The sequence below is a fragment of the Phalangium opilio genome, unplaced genomic scaffold (assembly GCF_054372755.1).
Source record: "Phalangium opilio isolate 3A_F unplaced genomic scaffold, DU_Popi_V2 ptg000041l_1, whole genome shotgun sequence".
In the NCBI taxonomy this organism is placed as follows: domain Eukaryota; kingdom Metazoa; phylum Arthropoda; class Arachnida; order Opiliones; family Phalangiidae; genus Phalangium; species Phalangium opilio.
This window is the reverse complement of record NW_028324165.1, coordinates 3454835-3468512: the sequence shown is the minus strand read 5'-3', so window position 1 is coordinate 3468512 and position 13678 is coordinate 3454835. Positions and strand designations below refer to the sequence as shown.

The 13678-nt window shown below is 38.6% G+C and overlaps 1 protein-coding gene across 5 annotated transcripts in view; it reads left to right on the top strand.

The window, feature by feature from the left end:
- Positions 1 to 7515, top strand: part of LOC149679400 (uncharacterized) — a 77688-nt gene extending 70173 nt beyond the window's left edge. For 3 of the 5 annotated variants that reach the window (XM_089835149.1, XM_089835148.1, XM_089835150.1), the window contains one exon: positions 4104 to 5600. In XM_089835149.1, the coding sequence (XP_089691275.1) occupies positions 4104 to 5173 (1070 nt within the window). In that variant the 3' untranslated portion in view covers positions 5174 to 5600. Of the gene's footprint in view, positions 1 to 2226; positions 4039 to 4103; positions 5601 to 6355 lie in introns of those variants that run through there. The other 2 variants (XM_089835152.1, XM_089835151.1) reach the window with 2 other exon arrangements.
- The last annotated feature ends 6163 nt before the right edge of the window (positions 7516 to 13678 follow it).

The window sequence follows — 13678 nt, the reverse complement described above, 5'->3', positions numbered from 1 at the left end:
ATTACAAATGGTACTGAAGAAAAACGCTTGAAATGTGATCAGTGTGATTATGCCAGAACAATGAAGAAAAGTTTGAGAATACATCGACGCATTCACAGCGGTGAAAAACCCTTCAAATGTGATCAGTGTGACTATGGATCCACGCAGAAGATTAATTTGATCAAACATCAACACATTCATAGCGGTGAAAAACCGTTCAAATGTCATCGGTGTGACTTTGCAAGTACGCAGAAGAGTTCATTGATCAGACATGAACTTACTCACAGTGATGAAAAACCCTTTGTATGTGATCAGTGTGACTTTGCAAGTACGCGGAAGAACGATTTGAAAAGACATCAACGCATTCACAGTGGTGAAAAACCCTTCAAATGTGATCAGTGTGACTATGCAAGTACGCGGAAGTATCGTTTGATCATTCATCAACGAATTCACAGTGATGACAAACCCTTCAAATGTGATCAGTGTGACTATTCAAGTGCGACCAAGAATGGTTTGATCATACATCAACGCATTCACAGTGGTGATAAACCCTTCAAATGTGATCAGTGTGACTATGGATCCACGCAGAAGGGTAATTTGATCGCTCATCAACGAATTCATAGCGGCGAAAAACCCTTCAAATGTGCTCGGTGTGACTATAAATGTACACAGAAGATCAGTTTGATCACACATCAACGCGTTCATAGCGGTGAAAAGCCCTTCAAGTGTGAACAGCGTGACTATGGTAGCAAGAACAGGAGTACTTTGATCAAACCCAAACGAATTCACAGCGGCGAAAAACCATTCAAATGTGATCAGTGTGATTATGCCTTCACGCAGAAGATTAATTTGATCACACATCAACTCATTCACAGTCGTGACAAACCCTTCAAATGTGATCAGTGTGACTATGCAAGTGCGCGGAAGAGTAATTTGACCAGACATCAACATATTCACAATTGTAAAAAACCCTTCAAATGTGATCGGTGTGACTATAAAGGTACGCAGAAGGTTCATTTGATCATACATCAACGAATTCATACCGGCGAAAAACCCTTCATATGTGATCAGTGTGATTATGGCAGCACGCAGAAGATAAGTTTGATCAGACATCGACGCATTCATAGCGGCGAAAAACCCTTCAAATGTGCTCGGTGTGACTATAAATGTACACAGAAGCATAATTTGATCAAACATCATCGCATTCATAGCGTTGAAAAAACTCTTCATATGTGATCAGTGTGATTATGGCAGCACGCAGAAGATTAGTTTGATCAACAATCGACGTTATAATCACATGGACTAATAAAATAGATTGTAGTTAAGCATACTCAGCAATTCAAAACTTGGAAAGAACCATTTCAAAAAGTGTTAATTGCGCAACGTGTTTTCATTTTCGTTTCACACATTACCGTTCTTGACAACTGTAGTAGACGCTCACTAACAAAATATTTTCGTTCATAGCAAAATTATAAAATACTAAAAAACCAATCGTGACGGAATAGTCACAGGGCAGGCTACACGGTTTTACAAAATTGTGGAATGTGACAAGCCTAACTTCTTTTAACGGAAAACTGGTAGTAATACGATGTTTGTGTTAGTTATTTATAAAACCTTCACGACGATATTTAATGTAACCTTTTTTTAAAAAATATAATTAACAATATTTAATATGACAAATGGTGTATCAGTAATTATATCTTCGCTATTAAAGAATGATATTTTTACCATAATAATTGACTAATCGTAATTTGCTTCTTTCCTTACTTTAACATCGTCATCACTTCTTGTTCTTGTTGGTTTCAGCAGAAACGAGAGACTGCAAAATTGTCGCTAAGCTTAACTTTGCCGTTGAATTCATGGTTGCGTTTTTTCACTTCTTTGTAGGTGTTATCATGCACCTACAGAGGCTTAATGGCAGAACATGGCTGTTCATATTGTCACGTATATTTTATTGTACGTTTATTATGGGGAAGTTTGCATTCTGTATTACGCGAGTGTCTTACGTGGGATCAAGTTTGAATCTTCCACGTTCTCAACGCGTATATTAGATTTGGTAAGGTCAAACCTTTGGAAACCGCTGTTTCGACTCGGACATCGGTTATTGTTTCTGAGCTTCTTTTGTTTGCCTTTGTGTCTTTTTAAGCCTAAGCATAACCTGTTATATCAATTGCCTTTGGATAGTGAATGTTTGTGATGCGAGTTGTATGATATAATTTGAGGTTTTAATCTATTTCCTTTCTGTAGGAAAATCCGAGAAAAAATGTTCAGCTCGATACAAATGTTCACCTGAAAATGAAAGGGAGCTTGAACTTGACGAACGAAAGGATACCAAAGAAAAACGCTTCAAATGTGATCAGTGTGGCTATGCAAGTACGTGGAAGAATCGCTTGATCAGACATCAACGCATTCACAGTGGTAAAAAACCCTTCAAATGTGAACACTGTGACTATGGTAGCAAGAACAAGAGTAAGTTGAACAAACATCAACGCATTCACACTGGAGAAAAACCCTTCAAATGTGATCAGTGTGACTATGCAAGTGCGTGTAAGAGTGGTTTGATCAGACATCAACGCATTCACAGTGGTGAAAAATTCTTCAAATGCGATCAGTGTGATTATAGAGGTACGCAGAAGTATCATTTGATCGAACATCAACGCATTCACAGTGGTGAAAAACCCTTCAAATGCGATCAGTGTGATTATAGAGGTACGCAGAAGTATCATTTGATCGAACATCAACGCATTCACACTGGAGAGAAACCCTTCAAATGTGATCAGTGTGACTATGCAAGTCCGTGGAAGAGTGGTTTGATCAGACATCAACGCATTCACAGTGGTGAAAAATTCTTCAAATGCGATCAGTGTGACTATGTAAGTACACGGAAGAACGATTTGAACAAACATCAACGCATTCACAGTGGTGACAAACCCTTCAAATGTGATCAGTGTGACTTTGCCAGCACGCACAAGGGTAATTTGGTCGCTCATCAACGAATTCATAGCGGCGAAAGACCCTTCAATTGTGCTCGGTGTGACTATAAATGTACACAGAAGCATAATTTGATCAAACATCAACGCATTCATAGCGTTGAAAAAACTCTTCATATGTGATCAGTGTGATTATGGCAGCACGCAGAAGATTATTTTGATCAGACATCGACGTTATAATCACAAGGACTAATAAAATAGATTGTAGTTAAACATACTCAGCAATTTAAAACTTGGAAAGAACCATTTCAAAAAGTGTTAATTGCGCAACGTGTTTTCACTTTCGTTTCACACATTACCGTTCTTGACAACTGTAGTAGATGCTCACTAACAAAATGTTTTCGATCATAGAAAAATTATAAAAAACTAAAAAACCATTCGTGACGGAATTGTCACCGGACAGGCTACACGGTTTTACAAAATTGTGGAATGTAACAAGCCTAACTTCTTTTAACGGAAAACTGGTAGTAATACGATGTTTGTGTTAGTTATTTATAAAACCTTCACGACGATATTTAATGTAACCTTTTTTTAAAAAATTTAATTAACAATATTTAATATGACAAATGGTGTATCAGTAATTATATCTTCGCTATTAAAGAATGATATTTTTACCATAATAATTGATTAATCATATTTGCTTCTTTCCTTACTTTAAATTCGTCATCACTTCTTGTTCTTGTTGGTTTCAGCAGAAACGAGAGACTGCAAAATTGTCGCTAAGCTTAACTTTGCCGTTGAATTCATGGTTGCGTTTTTTCAATTCTTAGTAGGTGTTATCATGCACCTACAGAGGCTTAATGGCAGAACATGGCTGTTCATATTGTCACGTATATTTTATTGAACGTTTATTATGGGGAAGTTTGCATTCTGTATTACGCGAGTGTCTTACGTGGGATCAAGTTTGAATCTTCCACGTTCTCAACGCATATATTAGGTTTGGTAAGGTCAAACCTTTGGAAACCGCTGTTTCGACTCGGACATCGGTTATTGTTTCTGAGCTTGTTTTGTTTGCCTTTGTGTCTTTTTAAGCCTAAGCATAACCTGTTATATCAATTGCCTTTGGATAGTGAAATGTTTGTGATGCGAGTTGTATGATATAATTTGAGGTTTTAATCTATTTCCTTTCTGTAGGAAAATCCGAGAAAAAATGTTCAGCTCGATACAAATGTTCAACTGAAAATGAAAGGGAGCTTGAACTTGATGACCGAAAGGATACCAAAGAAAAACGCTTCAAATGTGATCAGTGTGGCTACGCTAGTACGTGGAAGTCTCATTTGATCGAACATCAGCGCATTCACAGTGGTGAAAAACCCTTCAAATGTGATCGGTGTAATTATGCAAGTGCGTGGAACAGTGATTTGATCAGACATCAACGCATTCACAGTGGTGCAAAATTCTTCAAATGCGATCAGTGTGATTATAAATGCACGTGGAAGAGTAATTTGATCACTCATCAACGAAGCCATAGCGGTGAAAAACCCTTCAAATGTGATCAGTGTGGCTATGTAAGTACGCGGAAGACTGATTTTATCAGACATCAACGCATTCACAGTGGTGAAAAACCCTTCAACTGTGATCGGTGTGACTATGCCAGCACAATCAAGGGTAATTTGATCACTCATCAACGCATTCACAGTGGTGAAAAACCCTTCAAATGTGATCAGTGTGGCTGTGCTAGTACGTGGAAGTCTCATTTGATCGAACATCAGCGCATTCACAGTGGTGAAAAACCCTTCAAATGTGATCAGTGTGACTATGCAAGTGCGTGGAAGAAGGATTTGATCAGACATCAACGCATTCACAGTGGTAAAAAATTCTTCAATCGCGATCAGTGTGATTATAAAGGCACGCGGAAGAGAAATTTGATCACTCATCAACGAAGCCATAGCGGTGAAAAACCCTTCAAATGTGATCAGTGTGGCTATGCAAGTACGCGGAAGACTGATTTTATCAGACATCAACGCATTCACAGTGGTGAAAAACCCTTCAACTGTGATCGGTGTGACTATGCCAGCACAATCAAGGGTAATTTGATCACTCATCAACGCATTCACAGTGGTGAAAAACCCTTTAAATGTGATCAGTGTGACTATGGCAGCACGTATAAGAATGATTTGATCAAACATCAACGCATTCATAGCGGTGAAAACCCTTCAAATGTGATCAGTGCGACTATGGATTCACGCAGAAGAGTAATTTGATCAGACATCAACGTAATAATCACTTGGACTAATAAAATGGATTGTAGTTAAGCATACTCAGCAATTTAAAACTTGGAAAGAACCATTTCAAAATGTGTTAATTGCACAACGTGTTTTAATTTTCTTTCACACTTTGCTGTTCTTGACAACTGTAGTAGATGCTCACTAAGAAAAAGTTTTCGTTCATGGGAAAATTGTAAAAGCCTATCGTTACGGATTAATCACCGGACAGGCTATATCGTAATATAAAATTGTGAAATGTAACTAGCCTAACGTCTTATCGGGAAACTGGTAGTAATACTATGTTTGTGTTAGTTATTTATAAATAATTCACGAACAATTTTGAATATTTGACTATTATTAACAATATTTTATATTAAAAATGGAATATCATCTTCGCTATTAAAGAATAAAAATTTTACCATAATGATTGATTTATATGTTATTGCATTGAATCTTAATTTGCTTCTTTAATAACTTCATCTTTGTCATCACTTCTGGTGCTAGTTGGTTTCAGCAGAAACAAGAGAGACTGCAAAATTGTCGCTAAGCTTAAAGGGGCTGTCCGACCCCCTCTCCTTTTTACCCACCCGCTATGTTAAGCTCTATGAGGAAGATCGTCGTTTGTCCCAGTGTTCGAACAGCCCCTTTAACTTTACCCCTGACTTCATACTTGTGTTCTTTCACTACTTTTTAGGTGTTATCATGTACCTACAGAGGTTTAATGGCAGAATATGGCTGTTCATATTGTCACGTGTATTTTATTGTACGTTGATCATGCGAAAGTTTGCATTAATTTCTACCCAAATTTCTAACGTGGGATCAAGTTTGAAATTTGAATCATATATATATTGAGAAAGTTGTTTGTTAGTTTTTTATGACACACGCAGTCACGATTAGTTAATTTCCAAATTCGACCAAGCTGCGGGGATAATATCACTGATACCAGGAATTAAAAAAATCTTCCACGTTCCCATGTTATCCCAACGCGTAAGGTCAAACCTTTGGAAACCTCTGTTTCGACTCGGACATCGATTATTGTTTCTGAACTTGTTTTGTTTGCCTTTGTGTTTTTTTAAGCCTAAGCATAACCTGTTATATCAATTGCCTTTGAACATAGAAATGTTTGTGAGGCGAGTTGTTTGATATCGTATGAAGTTTTAATTTATTTCTTTTCTGTAGGAAAATCTAAGAAAAAATGTTCAACTCGATACAAATGTTCACCTGAAAATGAAAGGGAGCTTGAACTTGACATTCGAAAGGATATCAAAGAAAAACGCTTCAAATGTGATCAGTGTGACTATGCAAGTACGCGGAAGGATGATTTGATCAGACATCAACGCATTCACAGTGGTGAAACACCCTTCAAGTGTGAACAGTGTGACTATGGTAGCAAGAACAAGAGTAATTTGATCAAACACAAACGCATTCACAGCGGCGAAAGACCCTTCAAATGTGACCAGTGTGATTATGCCTTCACGCAGAAGATTAATTTGATCACACATCAACTCATTCACAGTGGTGACAAACCCTTCAAATGTGATCAGTGTGACTATGCACGTACGACGAAGAATGGTTTGATCAGACATCAACGCATTCACAGTGGTGACAAACCCTTCAAATGTGATCAGTGTGACTATGCAGGTGCGCGGAAGGATGATTTGACCAGACATCAATGCATTCATACTGGTGAAAAACCCTTTCAATGCGATCAGTGTGATTATTCTTACACACGGAATAGTGATTTGTTCAGACATCAACGCATTCACAGAGGTGAAAAACCCTTCAAATGTGATCAGTGTGACTATGCAAGTACGTGGAAGAATGCTTTGAAAAGACATCAACTCATTCACAGTGGTGAAAGTCAAATGTGATCATTGTGATTATGGCAGCGCACGGAAGAGCCATTTAATCCGACATCAACGTAGTAATCACTAGGAACATAAGTGGATCATGATTCACTTCTGCTAGGAATAATAAAATGGATTATAGTTAAAGATACTCAGCAAACTTGGACAGAACATTTACTAAATGTGTTGTACTACAAAATGTTTTTATTTTCTAAATAACTATTGTTCTTTACAATTGTATTAGGTAATCTCTAAGAAAACTTTCCATTCTTAGAAATGATGTAAGCACCCTTATTTACCGAATAATTACCATGCCGGCTCTATGGTTGTGTGCTTTAAATATACTGCAGTATATTAAAATGGCGGCCGGAACTAACCAAATGTCTTAACGGTCAACGCCGAACCTTTTTTCTAAAAGTAGTAATAATAATATGATTTTGCTAGTTATTCATAAAACCATTACGAACTGATAGTAAAATTTATTAGTAACAATATTGTCTCAAAGGCTTTATTTAACATCAATTAACATTACAACTGGGTTTACAGTATTTAAGTCTACGCTTACCGTAATAATTGACTAATTTTATTGGTCATCTCCCTTTTAAATTTCTCCAAGGTATTATTTAGTTTCGTTGCTTCCATGGCAAAACTGACCCTCATGCCGGAAAGTTGTTTTAAATTACGTTCAATATTTTTCTCAATTCTTGCCAATCTCTTCTCAAATTTTTTCATAACCTTTTCCTGGCGATTTTGGATACGTTTTTCGAATTGTTCCAAGCGCTTTTCCAAACGTTTGAGCTTTTCTTCTTTCGAACGAGTTCCATTTTTGCCACCAGACTCCTCGGAACTTTCATTACCACTGTCTGAAGTTTCTTCAGGTTTTGGCGTAGTACTTGCTAAAGGTCCAGGATCGTCATTTGCGTCTTTAATTACTTTAACTTCGCCATCAGCTCTGGTAGTAGATGGTTTCAAAAGAAACAAGAGAGACAGGAAAATTGTCGCTAACCCTAGCTTTACCGTTGAATTCATGATCTTGCTTTTTCAGTACTTAGTAAATGTATCACGTATAGAGGTTTAATGGCTGAATATTACTGTTTGTTCATATTGTCACGTATATTTTATCATACGTTTATTGGGTTAAGTTTGCATTCTGTATACTGTCTTAGGACCGTTTCAGAGATGAAATTTTAATCTAAATATATTAGCTGCCTGGTTAATTAGAGTGGTTTGATTGAGTTCTTCTATAGACTGGTAATGCAGTGAACCCCTAGCCTTTAAGCCTGTTAAGAACGTCCTATTCTGGGCCAGTAACATTTTAGTTTTATGATTTACCACTATTTAAGTATCGTTACACTGAATTTGAAAGTTGTAAGAAAATTTAAACAATATCACGAAGATACTTCATAGAGGTGGTCTCCAAGTCTATTTAGTGTTTATTGTCTACATCGATGCAGGAAAATTGTCGCTAACTTTACCGTTGAATTCATGCTCTTTTTTTTAGTACGTAGTAGGTGTATTCACGTATAGAGGTTTAATGTGAGAATTTTACTGTTTGTTCATATTGTCAAGTTTATTTTATCATACGTTTATTGGGTTAAGTTTGCATTCTGATGATTCTGTATATAAACTAAACAATGAAAGCTTTTTTTGTACCTTAAAAAACAGGTTTTTAATTAATTTCAATTAGAATGACCGAGGTGCAATTAACGAGATCGGGATCATTCGAGAGTGGAGTTCAATTCAAGGTTTTTGTTTTTCCCGCGCAAAAACCTGTATTTAAATTAGCTCTGTCTAGTAATTATTTTTTATTAGAACGACTGATTTGTAAGCGTTACGATACATTTACTTGAGGACATATGAATTGGTTTAATCGCGAAATACCTACCTACTTTTACAGGTATATTTAGTTTGCTTTTGAAAATTGTTAGAGATACTTTTTGCGGTCCAAGTCTGGCAGAATCTCCGATATTTTCTCGACATGATACTTCTAGAACCACAGTTCACTCCAGTCCACACTCCACAGCAGTCTTCAGCACACTTCCTCTGGTTCAAAACCAGTTTACTAATAGCTTGGACTAGTTTTAAAATTCAAGAAGTGAGGGTTACTGGTCCTCGGGACCAGTTTATTAATTAAGAACAAAGGTGGGGGACTGGGGGCCATTCCGGAGACCAGTTTATTATTTCGGACACTAGGAGGGGTCACTGGTCCCAAGCAGCGTGGGAAATAAGGCGGTGGCATATGGCGAATGACCAGTTTAAAAATTGCCTGGACCAGTTTTAAAATTAAATCGGAGGGGGGTCAGTGATCCACTTGACCACTAATAAAATTCAAGGGTAACCAGAGTCCAGACGTTATCTCAACTATTTTAATTATCCACTAAGTGGATTACCAATTCTACTCATAGGTAGTTAGTACTCCTTGGCTACAACTTTCCTACAAAAGTTTTGTAGTCTAATACTCTATTGACTATCGATCTTGTCTAGCGTCTATACTCACAGGATTTTGATCTGGCTTACTGATAGCGAGAGAAGATATTGCCACCGAATTTATGTAAAATGCAATAAGGAATAAGGATAGTTCAGAAAAGGATTAAGAACTTCAAATATCATTAGACATGTTGATTGATATTTAGTGGCAACTAGTTGAAAAATTGTGATTAAGAAATAAAAGTTAACTGTTATGGATTGTTATATGCTACCTTTTCCGACAGTAAAAAATTCAAAATCAATTAGAATTTTCAGCTTCTTTACTTTTGTGTCTTTACGTGCTTATTATTCTCACCATTTTAGAAATTTAATTTATAGTGGGACCATGAGTGGGACCAGTAAAATAATAATTAATGCGAGGGTCACTGGTCCCAAGGACCAGTTTACTAATTCCAACATGAGGGGTCGCTGGTATCGAGGACCACTTACAAAATTCACCTTATTTCCAACCCTGTCATGGACCAGTTTATTTATTCCAGACCAGGGGGTGGCAGGCCCAGGGTACGTTCAGTAACCCTCTTTGATGACAGCGCTTACTAAGCTATGCCAGATTTTCACTACTGTACGCTTTTTCGCGTTTCCGGTTTTGACGTCATGATGCTCAGCGCTTGCTCATCAGAAAAACCATCTAATCGATATGGTTTTTTTGATGGCGTGACGTAGCGCTTGACTGTTGAAAATTTGACAGACGAAAAGTTGGCGCGGGATTTAAAAATTAAATTTCAACAATGCTATTCCTATAGTAATTGTATTAGTTTTCATTACAAAAATACTTCTACAATTCAAATAGACATAATTTTCTTAAACTATTTCATTATTTGCGAGCTCGTTAATAGTGGACAAGAACCATTTGTGCTTCGTAACGTTTTGAGGGCCAGTAAGACGTTTCCCCAACCCCATTTTCGAAAACAGCGCTAACTTCAAAATGTGACTTTGCCGTTCAACAACCTTTTACGTCACTGTGACGTCTCGAGCCCATCAACCAAACATCAAGAAAACAGCGATTTCTTTGAGATTTTCGTTACTGAACGTACCCCCAGTGTCCAGTTTTAAAAAATCCTTATTTCCCATTCCCACCCTGTACTTTTGCGGGAAACTTTGCCAAATTGACTCGCGCTTCTCTACGCTCTTTTTTTGACTGAAATCGGTATAATTACCTTAAATCTTTGATCAATCTTTAGTTGGAAGTTATTCTACGTGCTATTTTAATCTTTGTGTCGTTAATGTGTTCATAATGTCTCTGAACGGTTTCAAAGGATGGCCTGGCCAAGGTCTAATAGTCTTTCTGCGATCTCCCCTAAGCCTCGGCTTAAGTCTGTACTACATTTATATGTGAACAATGGTAGTCACCCACTCACCCAAAAAGCAGGGTCGTACCTGTGTTTTGGACAGTACTCTGCCGTCTACAAATGCACCTTTCACCGATACATTAACATTGTCTTGTCACAAGCCTGCCTTATGTTCGACTCATAATGCCTCAGTTCCTACGTCACAGGTTCCTCTTGCTACACCTTCAAGTGACCTCTCACATAATGATCAAAGTCATGCAAATACCTTATCCTGTGATACTGATACTAATAGTTCCTCGTCTGGCTCTTTGATATGTGACAATTCCTCTCCGGCAACTGAATTGTCAGGTGCTTTTGCCTATGATATTGCCCGTACCAAAAGCGTATAGAAAACCATAAAGTGAAGGTCTTTACCGCCTGGGCTGAACGTGTAAAAGTAGGAGCCCCCTCTCTATCGCGTTGTTCCGACCCCCCTCCTCGTTAGAGCCGGTACGATGCCGCTTCTTCGTGGCGGAAGATTAAATTCGCGTAGTGTTACACAAGGTACATGAGTGAGTTGGCTACAAAATATAGCTCCACTAAATTTCGTAGGAGTTGCGTCGGCTGCTTATATTATTAGGCCTAAAGACGAGTGTGCCGTCCAATTTCGGTAGTTGGAGAAACAACTTTCTTATCGGTTTCCGTTTGAATTGATATGTCCTTATTTAGTTTAGGAATGGGTATATTTATGATCGTTTGTACACCCAAAGTACGGCATTCTTTCACATAAAAATTGTATTGCGTACTTTGGTTTTTTGGCTTTAAAGCTAAAAGAGCAATCTGCATTCTGCTCTGTGGTTTTTTTCCGAGGCATTTCAAAAACGAATAATAATAATAATAACGGCTTTATAATATTTGTATAATTAAAAGAACTACCACGACAACTACATATTCTAAACTAAACTTAGTAAACTAGTCTACTTTAAATATTTATATAAAAATTAAATTATCACCTTGGGAAGTTAGGAAAAAAGTCGGGGTACTTTAGGCCTTGCCGCCTGACTTAGCGTGCCGTGGCGTTAACGCGGTGACCGAAGAGGCGAAGACCCGAAGCGCTCCCGACTCCCGTTCCGGGGTTGTTTAAAAAAAGCAGACGATATTTTAGTGTTTCTATTTTTGCCCTGAAGTAGCCGGCGCCGCTAGCGTCGCAAAACTATTTCTTGCTTGAGTATGACGTCTGCCTACGATTCGGATGAGGTAATGCAAGTGGAAGGTGATTGGTTGTTTAATCGGAGGAGCTTACTTAGATCCCGCGAGCTTCTCATTTTACATGTTAACCAAAGCCAAAGCCTAAGATAAGTTACTGACCTTCACTTTATGGTTTTCTATACGCTTTTGCCCGTACTTTACTAAGTGATATCATCAATGATGCTACCTGTGATATCTCGCGTTCTTCTGTTAATGACAATGCGCGTACTCTCTCCAGTGATATCTCCAATGATGCTACCTGTGACATACTTAGTTTACCTCCTCCAAGTTCCGATGCCCAAAAAGCTCAAGTCAGTAACTCTACATGTGATAATGAGGTCAACCCCCCACGTGCGCCACGTGGTCGTCCTAAAGGCTCCCGCAATAAAGGAGGTCCTCAGAAAGTTACCCTTTCTACTTCTATCTCTCAGGCGCAAAAAACAAAAACAAAAACTAAAGCTAAACCTCCGAAACTCACCACCGATGTCTTTTCTCCCTGCCCAGTTTGCTCACAATTTGTGGAAGATACCCACCCCTCATTTCAATGTGAGGCCTGTCTAAACTGGTGTCACATTAGCTGCGTTAACATCTCTTCAGCCCTATACGAGTTCCATCAAGCCAATCCATGTGATAGCCTACTATTTTTCTGTCCAGACTGTCTTCAACATGCCCCGTCAATCCTACAAACTCTCTCAAGCCTCTCTCGAGACTTTGAATCTATAAAAATGAAATTGGACCCCCTAGCCTTGAAATTTCCCTCACTATGTGCTGCAACGGCTAAACTCACTGAAGACTTTAAAAACATTCCAACTATGCCACTCAATACCTCTCCACCTCCTGAGTTTAATACCCTAGAAGACACTGTTCGTCATTTCGAATCTCATTTGGAGGCGGTGGTAGCCGATGCCTCTAATTCACGCACTTCCATTATCGAAGAACTCCACGCCCTAAAGGCCTTTCAGTCAATCCTAACTGAGCAACTGGAAGCACAAAGTGATGAATTGCAAAACCTGAAGACCCAGCTACACACAAATCAAGACAAATTGGAAACTCACCTCGCTCATGTTACTCCTACTACTGCCCATGATTATTTTCCCCAACTAACCTCCTTACTACCTCAGTAAAATCGACTGATTTCCCTATTACTGTTTCTTCACCTCCTCCTTGTAATGAAGCCCCGCCAACCATTCCATCTCAAATGCTGCAATGTCCTCTCAACCCAGTCACTCCAGCATCAAACGTTGCCCGGCCTACCATCTACCATAATGGTGGTCCTCTGACCTCAACAAGCACGATACATAATCCTGCCACTATAAACTGTTACCCTCCCCATTTTGCCTTGAATGCACATACCTATGGGCCCACCCAGAGCTCCACCAAGAGCTGTACCAATACCACCAATGATGACTACCAAGAAATCTCGCGTCGAAAACGAAATGCCCTTCTTTTTCACGTTCCTGATACTGCAGATCCAAGCGCGGACAATACTCTAGCCTATGACATTCTCCGTGATATGGAGTTCACCCATGCTCAATGTACCTGTATTCGCGTTACGCGTCTCGGCCAATTTCCTCCAGGCTACTGCCGTCCCTTACGTTTTGAGTTTCGCTCAGTAAACCACCGTCAATACTTTGTTCGTGGCATTGCTCATT